The sequence below is a fragment of the Geotrypetes seraphini genome, chromosome 6, assembly GCF_902459505.1.
Source record: "Geotrypetes seraphini chromosome 6, aGeoSer1.1, whole genome shotgun sequence".
Taxonomy (NCBI): Eukaryota; Metazoa; Chordata; class Amphibia; order Gymnophiona; family Dermophiidae; genus Geotrypetes; species Geotrypetes seraphini.
The window spans coordinates 179852545-179869023 of NC_047089.1; the positions used below are offsets into that span (position 1 = coordinate 179852545).

General features: G+C 45.2%; 2 protein-coding genes across 4 annotated transcripts in view; one reads left to right on the forward strand and one right to left on the reverse strand.

Annotated features, from left to right (window-relative positions):
• CIAO1 (cytosolic iron-sulfur assembly component 1) overlaps nucleotides 1–1201 on the forward strand; it is a 39450-nt gene extending 38249 nt beyond the window's left edge. For all 3 annotated transcript variants that reach the window (XM_033949176.1, XM_033949175.1, XM_033949174.1), the window contains exon 8: nucleotides 694–1201. In XM_033949176.1, coding sequence (XP_033805067.1) covers nucleotides 694–928 — 235 coding nt within the window. In that variant the 3' untranslated portion in view covers nucleotides 929–1201. The remainder of the gene's footprint in view (nucleotides 1–693) is intronic.
• Nucleotides 1202–13913: 12712 nt separating this feature from the next.
• SNRNP200 (small nuclear ribonucleoprotein U5 subunit 200) overlaps nucleotides 13914–16479 on the reverse strand; it is a 167092-nt gene continuing 164526 nt past the window's right edge. The window contains exons 44-45 of the mRNA XM_033948563.1: nucleotides 15838–15930; nucleotides 13914–14821 (exon numbers count right to left, since the gene is read on the reverse strand). Of these exons, the coding sequence (XP_033804454.1) occupies nucleotides 14678–14821; nucleotides 15838–15930 (237 nt within the window). The 3' untranslated portion in view covers nucleotides 13914–14677. The remainder of the gene's footprint in view (nucleotides 14822–15837; nucleotides 15931–16479) is intronic.

Here is a 16479-nt window from a genome sequence, read left to right on the forward strand (position 1 = left end):
TAATTATTTTTTTTGTATTTATGCAATTTAAGATACAAAAAAGTATAATCAAATAAACTTGAATACAGATCAACAAATACAAAGTAATATTTTTAATGAATCTCCTCAAGAAAATTAATATTATTTAGTCCAAAATACTAAATGGGGCCAAAGAAAAAGAAAATTAAGAGTAGCAGCACAGGACACTATTACCAACAGCTGGTTTGCATTATCCTGTGGAAGAGATATCAGTTCTATGACCACATCACCTTCCTTAGCTTCTATAAACTCCAACAATTGCTTAGATTCAAAGAAAATATTTTTTTTTCCACAGAGATGCAACATCCAGCAGGAAATTTTAATATATACCTGGTGCCCAGAGCCAGGACCCATGGCCAAAGTGCCAAAAAGTGCTTTCTCCTTCTCTGTGAAACCCACTCTCCTATATTTAATTGTATGCTATGCTACCTTCTGTGTCCTCCCTTTCTACCTTATTTATTCATTTAAATAGGATTTACATACTACCTTTTTGAAAAACGTCATCTATGGTTTTCTAATAATCTTTGAAAACTGCTTCGATATTTGGTGTACCAAAAACATGGTCAGAGCATTAAAGAGAAAACATAGTGAATGAATGGCTGAATGTTCAGGTTGCTTTAGAAGCATGATGTTGGCCCTGCGTCATAAGGGAATATTGGTGTTTTTCTCATCTAGGTCTCATCTTACGGGGTCCTTGGCTACTGCCTGTGGAGATGATGCCATCCGAGTCTTTGAAGAGGATACTTGCTCAGATCCTCAGCAGCCAAGCTTCTCAATGACAGCACACATGTCACGGGCCCACTCCCAGGATGTGAACTGTGTGGTCTGGCATCCAAAGGAGGAAGGGCTGTTGGCCTCCTGCAGTGATGATGGCGAGATTGCATTCTGGCAGTACCAAAGATTAGAGTGACACAGAGACTGGGCACTGCATTTAACAAAGACCAGATCATGTTCTACTGCTGTATGATATTCTCTGTCTTAGTGCAGTCCAGCATGTCTGTTTATAGCACTGTAATATAAGGAAAGAGGTAAAGGCTAATATAGAAATTTTAGAACTGTGAGTCTCCTTTCTGCTCTTATTATGTAATGTGAATAGTCGTGGAGGAATTCTGGCCAGAGTATTTTAAAATTCTGCATACTTTCTTTAGCTTTATAACACATTATAATCGCTGTCTGAGTAATACTGAAACATACAATATAGCAAAAGAGCTATTATTCAAAGATGAAGATTTCCCCCATCATTAGTCCTAGCTATGGTCCTGGCTTGGGACTTATTTGTTCCTGAGACAATCCTCCTGCCTCAATAGCTCACAGCTCTCTTCCTCTCTGCCCGCTGCAAGCTCAGCAACCCATTCTTAGCTTTTGCTCTCTCTCCCCTCCCAAAAGACTCCTAGTTCTCTTTTTTCAATGGATGGTATCCCTTTTTTTTTCCTGTTTCCATCTTCAATAAATCCCCAATTTTCTGCCTCTCTCTTTACCTAGTTCGTTCTTCCCTGTCTCCAAAGCAAGACCTGAGCCCTTACTCCCTCCTTTGACTGTGTGGGCAGCCAGGGATATTTTTGTTAATAAGAATAATCAGAATGAAAATATTTGGTTATTCATGAGAACTAAAAATAATTTTTTTTCATAACAGAAATGAAATAGCAAATTTATTGACCTGAATAGAAGTATAATTAATTAACTTTTATCCACCCCTTTCCCACCTGAGCTGGAACATTCTTAGTGGTAGCTGTCAGGGATCTCAAGGCCTGACAGCTAAAGATGATGCTGTTCTTTAGGCTGCTGCATTTCCCTGAGCTGGCAACCATCTGGCACAAAAAAAAAAAAATACCAGTATTGGCAGAGGTTAGGGAGATGCAGCAGACTGCAGAGCCAAAGAGCAGTGTTTTCAGTGTCATCTTCAGCTGACAGGGCTTGGGATTCTTGCTAGTTAGTACAGTCAAATTTAGATTATGCTGCCGTTGAATGTACCTCAACCCTGAGTGTGTGGGTCCACCTATGCTTATGCCACTGCAATTGGCTGAGCTGAAGAGCAGTGGGTGGAGGGTTCTCAGCACCATTGGGTATGATTTTGCTGGTGAGGCTTAAGAAGACCCCAACCTCTACAGCTAAACTCCTTTGTGGAGTACCACAGAGCTCTATATCCCTATATTATCATTTTCATCAGTCCTCTTGCAACTGTTCTCCAAAACTAACATGTCTTTTCATATATTTGCTGATGATATGCTCCTGCTACATCGCACAGATGCATTCTCCCCAGACATCTCTTTGGCACAGCACTGCCTTGACTCTGATGATGGTGATAGAAGTCAAAAACTTATGTTATTTATTCGTGGGAAGGCTATGTCTGGGGCTCCAATTATTAATGGGACCAATCAATTACCAAAGCCCCCAATTATAATTGGCATAACTATGAAAAAAATTATAATAAATGCATGGGCGGTTACTAAGACATTATAAATTTGATCATCACCTAATAAAGCACCAGGTTGGCTTAATTTGGTTCGGATTAAAAGGCTAAGGGCAGTGCCAACTATTCCAGCTCAGGTACCAATATCTTTGTGGTTGGTTGAGAAAAATCAATGAGTTAACATCAAGGGTAAATGTAAATGGCGGATTGTAATTCCGTTCTAAAGGTTTAATCTCCTATTTACCAGTTTTAGTCTTGTAGTGAATAACATAGGATTGCAAATCCTAAGGTGAGGAAATATTTCCTCTAGGGCTTATTTATAAATAAATTGAGGCTCATAAGCATCTAGCTGTTAACTAGAAGGTTGTGGATTAAAACTCCATCAATTTAGCAAGGCTTTAGCTTAATTAAAGCACTTGAGTTGCAATCAGGATATATGGGATAAATTCTCAGAAGTCTTACAGAAGCTAGAAGATTATACTTCTATTTAGGGCTTTGAAGGTCCTGAGTTTAATTATCTTAAGCCTCTAAAGAGAAATTAAACTTGGGGTTAAGGGGAGTAGAAGGGTTGCTAATACTATTACTATCATAAGGGGTAAATAAAATATATTATTAATTTTAAACCGTAAAATGGTAGTTGAATTAATAGTGTTAGGTGCCTCACTGTTGCTTCCTTGTTCTGCCTAGGGCAGTCAAGGAGATGGCCAGAATCTACAAAAAAATCTTGTCACTAGTGCTTCCCGATTCAGGGAAAAAATGTTTTATTCGATCTAGCCCATTGAATTGATTTTTCAATTCGATTCTCTTTTCCCACCCAATCGAGTGGTTTTTTCAAATGTCTTGGTGGGTTTATTTTGTAGCCTCTTCACCCACCCCACCCCCTTTTGCTCTCTCCAAATACTTTTCCCCTCTCTGTTAAATCCTAGCTCATGCTCTCTGTCTAACACCAGCTCTGGCAGGATACAAATTTCAAATCTGACATACTCATATTGTAATCACAAAATAGAAAATAAAATTGTTTTTTCTAACCTTTGCTGTCTGGTCATTTTATTATTCAAATCATGTTGGTCCCATGCTCTGGTTTCTGCTTGTCTTGTGTTAACTCGCTTGCCAGTGACGTGGCAGAGGGAAGGCTCTGGCAGGATAGGCCAGGTGCAGCCTGTTCTGAGTGCTACCTCTTCCAACCAGTTTTGCTTTCGGTGACCCGCTCGGTCCAATTTTTTTAGAAAATGAATCGATTCACCAGTATGAATCGATTTGAATCAGTGAATCAGGCAGCACTACTCGTCACTGCCAGTATGGGACCTTGAACATTTAAGCATGCTCAAGGCCTGTGGGTACTGCCCTCTCAGAACTTCCTGCTTCAGAGGACAGAGAACTTGGTAGGCCTTGAGCATGTATGGATGCTCAAGGTCTCCCATTAACAGTGGTGAGTCTTGTATATACACATACTGGCTGCCCCAGAGGGATGAAGGTCGGAAAAGCCACTAAGCAGCTTGGGAATAGGAGATGCTGGACATTTTGAGACAGGAGGAGGAAGGAAGAATAGGGATGATGGACACTTTGTGACAAGATGTAGGGAAGGAGATTCTGGACACTTTTGGAGGTAGAGGAGGGAAAGGGAGATGCTGGACATGTCTTGGGAGGACTTTGAGCCACAACTTGATGGGAAATGGTCACATACATCTGACAGTTCACCTAATGTCAGATACCATCGGGCTGGCCTTAATAGAGGATGGGAAATTGATATAGTCTAATTTGTTGCTAAAATTGATTGATTAAAACTGATTTATGTTCTAAATCCTATGCCAGCCGCAGTAAAGTGAGGCTTTGTAAGTAAGATCTGAGCCTGCCTGTTCTATACTGGGAGTTCTCCTGTTCCAGCCTGGTGTGTCTCACCTGCAGAAGACTGCTGGTTCTGCCCACCCGTGACAGCAGGTGGCACAGTTGCTTTATAACTACTGGGGCAATGCCAGAGGAGAGGGAGGCTTTGTAAGAATTGAGCCTACCTACTATGTCATCTCACTGGAAGAGTGTGTGGGGAGTGTGGCGCAGTGGTTAAAGTTACAGCCTCAGCACCCTGAGGTTGTGGGTTCAAACCTACACTGCTCCTTGTAACCCTGGGCAAGTCACTTAATCCCCCCATTGCCCCAGGTACATTAGATAGATTGTGAGCCCACCGGGACAGACAGGGAAAATGCTTGAGTACTTGAATAAACTCATGTAAACCTTTCTGAGCTCCCCAGGGAGAACAGTATAGAAAAATAAATAAATAAGTTCCTCTCCTGTTCCAGCCCAGAGTGTGTCCCCTGCAGAAGACTGCTGGCTCTGCCCACCCACGACATCAGCAAGTGGCATGGTTTCTTTATTATTACTGGGGGTGACACCAGATGTGTTGCACACCTTGTCATGCTGACAAAGCAGGTCAAAGGAGCGCTGCATGCAGACTTTGGGTATACTGTGATAGATTTTTAAGTGTTTATGGTTAGGTCAGATATTTGGTAAGAATTACTCTAGAGTGGATTACAGTGGAATATCTAAGAATAAATGGTTTTGTTCTTGAGGAAAAGGAAATAGTTTAATTTCTACTGTTATAGGCAGGGGCTGTTATGGTGAATTAGGTAACAAGTATTTAGACCTAGATGCCGATGAATTTGCCTTGGAATAATTTAATAGAAACTTCTGTTATGGCACAAAGTGAGATAGGGTTGGTAAAAGTTATAAGAAATAAAATTCTGGTATTTGATTTATGCATGATGATAAACCAGAAATGATGTGTATTACAGAATCATGGCTCCTGTCAGAGGCTAGTGTTAATTAATCAAGTTTGCTCTCCTGGTTATCAAGCCTTTTCACAGATTAGAGAAGAAAATAGGGAATGGTGGGGTGTTGATTCTAAGTAGAGACTAGGATTAAAGCAACAAAAAGTGCTACATATTGAAGGGGTGTAGGACTTTGGTTGAGTTCAGGTCCTTTAATTCTTTTTATATTGTGCTCCTCTATGCAGTTTTTTCCTCAATAATAGAGTTGTTAATTGAACTTAATTTGCCTTGGGGCAAAACAATAGTGCTGGGGGATTTTTATGTACATGCTGATGAATATGGAAGGGATCCAAGGGTCTCTAATTTTATTGATTACATTGATATTTTATGATGGCAGCAGAGGATTTGAGGCTTGAATGTACTCTATGGGTCATAGGTTGGATCTGATCTTTTTTTATATGATCTTTTCTTAAATTACAGGTTTTGAGGAAGAATGCAATGTCACCTGAAATTTTGCAATTGCAGAATAGATTACCAAGAAACTATGTTCTTCTTACATATATAATGTTCACTCAAAGCTGCCACTTCATTTAGAGATTCCAACAAAGTATTATACCAATTTTCAATTCCTGTTGTCACATCCAAAATATTCAAATCAAATATTTAAACAGGTAATGATTTTCCAGGACAAGAAACCTCAGGAACTGTCTGTGGTCTAGGAAAATGGGAATATGCAGGTAGGCTTCTGTCAGATCCAGAGGGGCTAAAAATTCTCCTGGAGCTACCGCTGCAATGACAGATCGAACCGTCTCAATGTGGAAACACGGGACCTTGAGTGAGGTCCAGAAAGGGTCTCCCATCATTGGAGCCTTTCTTTGGCATGATAAAGTATATGGAATATCTGCCCAAGCTTGAAATTTTGGGCAGCACAGTTTCTAAGGGGCCTCAATGTCTAGCAACCTTCTCATAGTGTCTTGCACTTTGATTGCTTCGTCCGGGCACCCTACAGCGGAGTCCATGAACCAATCTATCAAAGGTTAGGTAAATTCCAGCTTGTAGCCATGCTGGATTATTTCCAGAACCCAGCATTTGCATGAAATATGAGCCCAGGGCTGTGCAAAATCTAAGAACCAGCCCCCAATCTTGAGTAGGGCCTCCCTCGACCTGGCATCATTGCATCTTCTTGGAAAAAGCTGTGGACTGGTATCTGGACACAGGAAACATCTGCCTCTAATTCTGAGGAAATCTCTGGGCTGGGGCTATCTTATATTGCATTCAATCTGTTTCAGCATTTGCTAGGTCCACTGTGTAAACACAACTTGATTCATGGGAATATTAGTGGAGCGCCAGATCTTTAAAAAAAATTTTTGTTACTATGCCTCACTCATGAAGTACAGAGTATAGTTGTGGACACCTGTAGCTGTTAAGTGTGTGTGTGTGTATATATATATATATATATATATATATATATTTATATAATAGAGAGTTGGCAAAAAGCAATGTTACTTACCGTAACAGTTGTTATCCAGGGACAGCAGGCAGCTATTCTCACTAGTGGGTGATGTCATCCGACAGAGCCCCGATACGGACATCTTGCAAGCATGTCTTGCTTGAAGAAACTCAGAAGTTTCGAGATGCCCGCAACACACATGCGCCAGTGCCTTCCCGCCCGATGGTCCGGGCGTGTCTCCTCAGTTCAGGTAGCTAGCAGAGAAGCCAACCCAGGGGAGGTGGGTGGGACGTGAGAATAGCTGCCTGCTGTCCCTGGATAACAACTGTTACGGTAAGTAACATTGCTTTATCCCAGGACAAGCAGGCAGGTATTCTCACTAGTGGGTGACCTCCAAGCTAACCTCAATGGGATGGAGGGAGAGTTGGCAACTTAGGAGAATAAATTTTGCAACACTGTTTGGCCAAACTGTCCATCCCTTCTGGAGAAAGTATACAGACAATAATGAGAGGTGAATGTATGAACCGAGGACCAAGTGGCAGCCTTACAAATCTCCTCAATCGGTGTCGATCTGAGGAAGGCTACAGAGGCTGCCATCGCTGTGACCCTACAGGGAAGGGGTAATCCAGCCTGGGCATAGCAGAAAGAGATACAAGCTGCCATCCAGTTGGAGATGGTGCGCTTCGATACAGGTCGTCCCAACTTATTTGGATCAAAGGAGACTAAAAGTTGAGGAGCAGCTCTGTGTGGTTTGGTGCGATCCAAGTAGAAAGCCAAAGCACGTTTACAGTCCAGAGTGTGTAGAGCTGATTCTCCAGGATGAGAATGAGGCTTTGGAAAAAACACTGGAAGCACAATGGATTGGTTGAGATGAAATTCAGAGACCACTTTAGGTAGGAATTTCGGATGAGTGCGGAGGACCACCTTGTCATGATGGAATACTGTGAAAGGTGGGTCCGCCACCAAGGCCTGAAGCTCACTGACCCTGCGAGCAGATGTGAGGGCCACCAGAAAAACCACTTTCAAAGTGAGAAACTTTAGTGGAGCCTTGCTTACAGGCTCAAAAGGAGGTTTCATAAGCTGAGAAAGGACAACATTCAGATCCCAAACCACTGGAGGCGGTTTGAGAGGAGGAATGACATGAAAAAGACCTTTCATAAATCTGGAAACCACAGGATGAGCAGAGAGAGGTTTCCCTTGTAGAGGCTGATGGAAAGCCGCAATAGCACTCAGGTGGACTCATATAGATGTTGACTTGAGACCAGACTGAGACAAATGTAGAAGATAGTCCAATACAGAGGATAGGGAGGCTCGCTGAGGCTCCTTAGAATTGGAAATACACCATGAAGAAAATCTAGTCCATTTTTGGGAGTAGCATTGACGAGTAGCCGGCTTCCTGGAAGCCTCCAAGACATCCCTCACCGCTTGGGAAAACTGGTGAGGAGTTACGTTGAGAGGAACCAAGCTGTCAGGTGGAGAGACTGCAGGTTGGGATGAAGCAGAGATCCCTGATGCTGAGTAAGCAGTGAAGGAAACACTGGAAGTAGGTACGGTTCCCTGCTGCTGAGTTGAAGTAGAAGGGAGAACCAAGGTTGCCTGGGCCACCGAGGAGCGATTAGAATCATGGTGGCATGGTCTGACTTCAGCTTGACCAGAGTCTTCTGAATGAGAGGAAATGGCGGAAACGCATACAGAAAGCGATTCCCCCAATCCAGCAGAAAAGCATCCGCCTCGAGGCGATGAGGATCGTAGATCCTGGAGCAAAACTGAGGCAGCTTGAAATTGTGGGGAGCCGCAAAGAGGTCTATCTGAGGCGTTCCCCACTGAGCAAAGATCTGATGAAGGGGCTTGGAATGGAGTGTCCAATCGCGAGGCTGGAGAAGACGACTCAGATTGTCTGCCAAGACATTGTCCTTCCCCTGAATGTAGACAGCCTTGAGGAAGGCGTTGTGGCGAACCGCCCAATCCCAGACTCTGAGAGCTTCCTGGCAGAGGGAGGCCGAGCCCGTGCCCCCCTGCTTGTTGACATAGTACATGGCGACTTGGTTGTCTGTGCGAATGAGGACCACCATGTCGTGAAGCAGATGTTGAAAAGCTTGAAGAGCATTGAAGATGGCTCTGAGCTCCAGAAGATTGATTTGATGGAGTCGGTCCGCACTGGTCCAGAATCCCTGAGTGCGAAGCCCATCCAGATGAGCCCCCCAGGCAAAGGTCGAGGAATCGGTTGTGAGGACCTTTTGGTGGGGAGGAGAGTGAAACAGCAAACCTCTGGATAGATTCGAAGAGGCCATCCACCAAAGTAGAGACTGCCGAAGAGCAGGAGTGACTGTGATGTGTCGAGTCCACGGATCCGACACCTGAGTCCACTGAGATGCCAGGGTCCACTGAGGAATTCTGAGGTGGAGTCTGGCAAACGGCGTCACATGAACTGTAGAGGCCATGTGGCCCAGGAGGACCATCATGTGTCTTGCTGAGATGGTTTGGCGAGAAGACACAGACTGGCAGAGATGAAGAAGAGCAGCCAGGCGCTGAGGAGGAAGGAATGCTCTGAGGCACATGGTATCCAGAACAGCCCCGATAAAGGGGAGCGACTGGGTCGGCTGTAGATGAGACTTGGGAAAGTTTATCTCGAATCCCAAGCTCTGCAGGAACCGAATCGTTGACAGGGTCGCCGAGGGAGCCTTGATCAGCCAGTCGTCGAGGTAGGGAAATACCTGAAGACCTTGGTTCCGGAGTGCCGCGGCCACCACCACCAGACACTTTGTGAAGACTCTGGGGGACGAAGACAGGCTGAATGGAAGCACTCGATACTGCAGATGTAGATGTCCCACCCGAAATCTGAGGAACTTGCGAGAGGCCGGATGAATGGGAATATGAGTGTAGGCCTCCTTGAGATCCAGAGAGCATAACCAGTCGTTCTGCTCGAGGAGGGGGTAGAGAGAAGCAAGTGTCAACATGCGAAACCTCTCTTTGACCAGGAATTTGTTGAGGACCCTGAGGTCCAAAATGGGTCGCAGGTCGCCCGTCTTCTTCGGAACAAGGAAGTACCGGGAGTAAAATCCCTGGTTCAATTGGTCCGTCGGGACCGGCTATACGGCACGAAGCTGGAGCAAAGCCTGAGCTTCCTGAAGAAGAAGGGCGGTCTGAGTCAAGTTGGAAGGATACTCTCTTGGAGGGTGGTCCGGAGGGACCCGATGGAAATGAAGAGAGTATCCTTCTCTGACGATAGTAAGGACCCAGAGGTCGGATGTTATGGCCTCCCAGCGATGATAAAAATGATGGAGGCGCCCTCCGATGGGAAAAACAGGGAGAGGCAGAACGAGGTTGGTTATGCCCTCGACGAAACAGTCAAAAAGGCTGAGTGGCCTTAGGGACAGCAGGCGACTGAGACTTTGGCTGACCCTTCTGAGGAGGCTGTCGCTTCTCCGGTTGCCTCGCAGGTGGAGCTTGTCTCGGTTGATAATGCCGCTGATAAATCAACGGTGGACGAGAGGGTCGAGACTGTTGAGGCTTAGGCTTCGGCCGAAGAATAGACTGGAAGGACTTTTCATGATCAGACAATTTCTTCATGACAGTCTCGATGGATTCGTCAAAAAGATCCGCCCCAGCGCATGGAACGTTAGCCAAACGGTCCTGAAGATTCGGGTCCATGTCAATGGTCCGCAACCAGGCCCGTCGGCGCATCGCCACCGAGCAGGCTGCTGCTCGGGCTGAGAGCTCGAACGCATCATAGGCAGATTGCATCAACTGAAGACGAAGCTGGGACAGCGAAGCCACCACTTCCTCAAACTCAAATCGAGCCTGGGTCTTGATGTATGGTGTGAATTTCCGAAGCACAGGCAGAAAGAATTCCAAGTAGGCTGCAAAGTGGAAATTGTAATTCAGGACTCGAGACGTCATCATCGAATTCTGATAGATGCGTCGACCAAACTTATCCATGGTTCTGCCCTCGCGGTCCGGAGGCACTGAAGCATAGACCTGGCCAGGATGAGACCGCTTGAGCGAGGATTCGACCAGGAGGGACTGGTGAGAAAGCTGAGGACCCTCGAAGCCCTTATGATGCACCGTGCGGTACCGAGCATCCAATTTCCCAGGAACCGCAGGGATAGAGTAGGGAGACTCGAAACACCTCATGAAAGTCTGGTCGAGGAGCTTGTGCAGAGGAAGGCGCAAGGACTCGGCCGGAGGACGAGGCAAGTGCATGGTATCGAGATACTCCTTGGAGTATCGAGACCCAGCATCGAGGGTAATGTCCATGTCATCCGCCATCTGTCTGAGGAATGAGGAGAAAGACAGTTGGTCTGCTGTCGCCGGTTTACGAGAAGGACTGGAAGAAAACGAGGCTTCGGGCTCCACAGAGGCTTGTGAGCAACAAGTTGAGTAGAAAACTTCGGGGTCCTCGAGCTCCAGATCCGGAGGCGGAGACCCATCCGAAGCAGCATACCCCATCCGAAGCAACTTCTTCTGAGGCGAGACGGTCGAGTGTCGAGAGGAATGCCTCGAAGAGTGTCTGGATCGATGTCCCTCTTGATGCCTTGAAGGGGACCGAGCCCGTCTGTGAGAAACCTGGTCAGACGCCTCCAAGGAGCAGATCAGAGTCGATGCCGTTGATCGCAGAGGCGGAAGAGTCGAAGCCTCCCCCGACGCCGCCCAAGCTTGATATGGGGTTCGGAAGAACTCGTCCTGCTTCCTGCTATGCCCAGGACTGGGAGGCCTCGAAGGTGGACGCCACACTGTGTCATGGGGCGGGGTAATAGGTTCCAAGGGAGGTAAGTCGCTAAGCGAAGCTTTCCTCGAGGGAATGGGCTCCAAAGGAGGCATATCACTAAGAGAGGCCTTCCTCGAGGGAACCAGTTCCAAAGGAGGCATAGCACTAACCGAGGACCTCCTCGAGGACCCGGACACCGCACGCCGCTCCTCCTCGCCGAGCAACGAGGTCGGGCGGCGCGGCGGAGGAGGAGGGGGCGATCCGCCCCTCGGAACCGGAACCGGGAGGTCACCCTGGATCGAGGCAATCAGCCGGGGTCCCATGGTTTGCATGAGTTCCACGAACTGAGCCTCCAGAAGGGACTTCAACGAAGCCGATATGGAGGGATCTGCACCAAAAGGGGGCCCTTCCGCACGGTCTCCGCGCTCTTTCGGTGCCGCATGCTTCTGCTTGGCAGGCTTCGGCACTTTAAGCACCACCGGTGGAACTGTAGGGGTCGATACCTGCTCCGAGGAGACGGAGGAAGGCACCGGCGCCAAAGTCGAGGCTGAAACTGGCGTGAACGATGCCGGTTTCAGGAGGCCCGAAGCAGCCGGGGAGGCAGCAGGCTTCGCCGATGGAGTCGAAGCACCAGTCGATGTCGAAGCTGAAGGATCCAATGAAGCTTCCATCTTGAACATGGACTCCCACAGCAGACAGCGGCGCTTAAACGCCCTCGCCGTCAAAGTGGAGCAAGGCCGGCACGATTTCGGGAAGTGATCCGGTCCCAGACACTGTAAGCAGCGTCGATGAGGGTCCATGAGCGAAATCGCGCGCTGGCACTTGCTACACTTTTTAAAACCGGTAATCGGCCGGGACATAGGCTGGAAAAGTTCCGCTGCAAGTCGAAGGCGCGGGGCCTCAGCCACACGGCCGACCCGGTGCCGGAAGAAAAATTTTTTTTTTTTTAAGAGAAAACAAAGAAAGAAACAAATGCACAGGATAGTCAAAAGAACTCAACCCGCGGCAAAACAGAAGGCAAAAAACGAGATTTAATGGGCGCGAAATTGAAGATAGACTTCTTAGCTCCGCGGAAGAAAAAGAACTGAGGAGACACGCCCGGTCCATCGGGCGGGAAGTCACTGGCGCATGCGCGGTGCGGGCATCTCGAAACTTCTGAGTTTCTTCAAGCAAGACATGCTTGCAAGATGTCCGTATCGGGGCTCTGTCAGATGACATCACCCACTAGTGAGAACACCTGCCTGCTTGTCCTGGAATAAGAACAGTTTCCACCCTGGCTAAACACAGGACTAGAACTTGATACACCTTTGGATATTAGAAACAGAGTCAATAGATTATCTACCAGTAGTAATACATGTAACACATTCCAGATAAGGCATTGAAATTTACCGTTTCTAAGAAGAAACAAAGGTAGCTCTATCAGAGTAATAGTTAAGTTGTGTTAGTAGTAGTAGAACAAATACATTTAATAAGTCTAGAAAAATACTGGATATTTTCAGATTTATGCAAGAAGGATGACACCACAGACTAAATTCTGAGATGACCACAGCAATTTCCAAGCAATACCAGATCAAAGCCACTGAATATAGGTGGAGCTTATCTGTTATTTTAGTATCACGTATGAAAAACTTATGAGGAGAAAAGTAAATTTGTGATCTTTCCCATACAACATTTAAGAGAAGAAAACCCTGTACCTCTCTTCTCTTTGTAATTTGATCTTTTGTTTAACAATTTTCTATAACTGACAAGTTATTATGAGAAGACTGGTTATCTGAGAAAGACCTCACAGACAAAAACAACAGATTAAACTAAAACTTAATTTTATAGACTGGGTCTTCAGCCAAAAAGGTGTTCGACTCGGTTTACAATAATGGAAGTATAGTACATAAATATAGAAGAAGAATGTAATCTAGAATGGCTTAGTTTCCAAAGTGTTTAGTAAACAAGAAAGTTTTCAGAGCTTTCTGAAATAAAATGGAGGGGCCTAGACTTCTAAGTGAAAGCGGTAACTCATTCCAGAGCTCAGTTAGTTTGAAAATGAAAGAGTGGCTGAATCACTTGAAAGTTCTATTTTTATCCCTAAAGGAAGGAAATGTAAGTTTTAATTTATTTAAATTCCTAGCGAAATGAGATCTGTGTATATTCCAATCTAAAGGAACCAAAGTAATAAAAAAACCAAAGAGAATTTTAAATGCAATACAAACACACTTAATTTGAATTCTAAGATACACTGGAAGCCAATGTAATTCCTTGAGCAATGGGGTTACGTGATTGAATTTATTCTTACCAAATATGAGCTTGGCAGCGGTACTCTGTAACAACTGAAGTCTCTACAGACTGACATTTGAGAGACCCAGGTACACTGAGTTGCAATAATCCAACCTTGACAAAATAATTGACTGAACCAATACAGAGAAGTGTTGCTGATGAAAGAGTGCTCTCACTCGTCTCAGGATACGGAGGCTAAAGAAACACTTTTTAATAAGAGAATATCTTTCTATATCACCCAGGACTCCACACAAGAGTTCACTGATGCCAAAGCAGCTGAACAAAGACAAGAAAGCATAAGTTCAAGGGATTTTATTGCAGTAGGAACATAAACAAAACTCTACTAACACAAACTACACAACCTGTCAGCATGAACAAAAAACTCACTGTACAAAAGGAGCCCCAGGCAGGTCCATTACAATGTATCAAATTTGGCAAAGATGACACCAACATCTTTGTGCAGGCACACAAAGTTTGTTTCTATGCAATGATAAACAAAGTGAGATTACCTGTAAGGGACAGGTTACAGAGCTGCTGTGTTACCCAGATTCTGGAGGAAGTCTTCAGATCAGCCCTGGCTTTCAGATGACCCTCTTTTAAAGCATTCTGAGAATTGTACTAATTTCATACAGAGAAAGCAGAATAAGAGACATTGAAGTACACTCCAGGACTGTTTCAGAGATGTGAAGTTAGAAACTCAGGACCACCAGCTCTGGATTTTAACTACAAGCAATGAAGCTCACTTTAACTATGACTGCATTATAAAATTGGAAAATTCTGTGTTAAATATATAATAAAAATCATGCACTCTTGTAGAGAATTAATTATTTGCTTCCATAAAACTACAGAAAATGAGGGGAACTCTGAACAGTTCATATTTACAGTACACAAAGTTAGTTCTCTAGTACATATAAAACTGGTAACATGTCCTCTCCCAGTTCAGCTTTTGAATCCTCCAATCTAGTTCTTCAGGCATGAGGGGCTGAAGCAGGATGTGATACTCTTCAAACCTAGTTCCAAAGGCATTTTGGATGTACATTGTATGTTCTTTTAGCTCAAATCTAGTCCGATTCACTGTCGCTCTCTGCCTCCTTTACATCCACAGTGAACTTGTATTCCTGGTCGCAGCCCATATATGCATCACTCATGAAGTACAGAGTATAGTTGTGGATGCCTGTAGCTGGGGCTACAAAATCCAGTTTCACCTGAATAAGAAAAGGGATGAAGATCATTAAAAGGATATTTGTACAATGATGTACATGTAGAGAGGTAATACTGATATCAAACCTTTTCCTCTGCTTCAAGGTCTCCTGCAGCGGTGCACCTTAACAGCAATGGCTCAGCTCCCACAGTCCTGTGTCGCTCTCTTCAAATTTCCTGAGTCCCCAGAAGCAGCAATTCTTACACGTTACCTGCTGCTGACCCTGAAATTTCCCATCTGCCACGAACTTCCTGTTTTGCAGCAGAGGAAGCTTTTGGGTGAGCGAAAGGCAGCATGTGTGAAATTGCTCCAGTAAACTTTGAAGAGAATGACGCAGGACCATGGGAGTCAGCGCTGTCAAGGTACACCGCTGCTGGATGGGCCTGAGCCCAATCGGTGGACCTAGGCCTGACCGGGCCTACGTGTGGCTATGCTCCAGGTTCAGATCCTGCTCCATTACTAATATTTGTTATGATCTTGAACAAATAATTACCTTTATTTATTTGGTTCATTTTATATCCCGTCCTCCCCAGTGAGCTCAGAACCGGTAATAAGTTATAGGGTTGACATACATAATGCATAGACAAATGGGTTATAAATTCACATGTGTGCAGTTTGATTAACATATGTTAACATATAGAGAGATCTCTCCACTGCCTCAGGTACACATATAGATTGTTAACACTTTAGAGTAGAGGACCATCCAAGAAATGGAGGAGAAGCTTAGTAGTAAAAGAGCAGCAGGCTGAAAATCAGGGGGGTTGGGGGCAGAGGTTCAAATCCCATTTCTCCCACTGATGCACCTTGTGACCTTTGTAAGTACAACTTAGGCTGTAAGTTGTCCCAAACAAGGAAAAAACTACAGTATCTGAAGTGTTCCTTGCCTTGAATTTAGGTATAGAAAGGCAAGCAATTAAAATCTAAGCCCAAACCACACTACCTTATGTGATTTAGGCTGCCTGCTGCAACACCTTATCCTTAGGCAATTTCAAGTTCCTTTTCCCCCATTGCAATGCTCACCTTGGCTTTCTGCTGCAGCGTCAGTCTCTTAATGGAGATCAGACTGTTGGATTTTGAGTCTCCGATCACAACCCACCAGCCTTCCTCACGTTTCTGCAAAAGTAATAAGAAAATAATTGACATCTTCTCCTAGGAGAAAAGCTGAGGATTATTTCCTTGCCAGGCTGGGTTGAAATTCTTCTCTACTCTTTCCTTCGGACCACCACTCCTTCAAGAGCAGACTCTTGTCATGCTTCCTTAGTCCAATATTACATAAGATGGTGGAGGCTAAAGTATACATCCAGTATGCAGGATGGATAGACAGAGTATACTCCAGTCAGATCCTTTAGAAGTAGTCCAAATGCTGGAGGTTAGATGAGATACTTATCTAACATAAGAGAATCCTGCTCAGTTTGTCTCCTAAGATCTCAGGTGTGCTGCAGCACATTGGGGAGGAGGAGAGGTGCTGGCGCCAGCCGACTGCCTACAGGACATGCCTCTCGCGGTGAGAGGCACGTCCTGTAGGCAAACAGCCGGCACAAGCACCTCTCCTTCCCTCCAGCCCTCTTCCCTGCTGGCCCCCCACCACTGGTGTCTCAGGGCCTGTCTGGAGAGCCTTCACGCATGCGCAGATGTCGATGTGATGATGTCATGCATGCATGT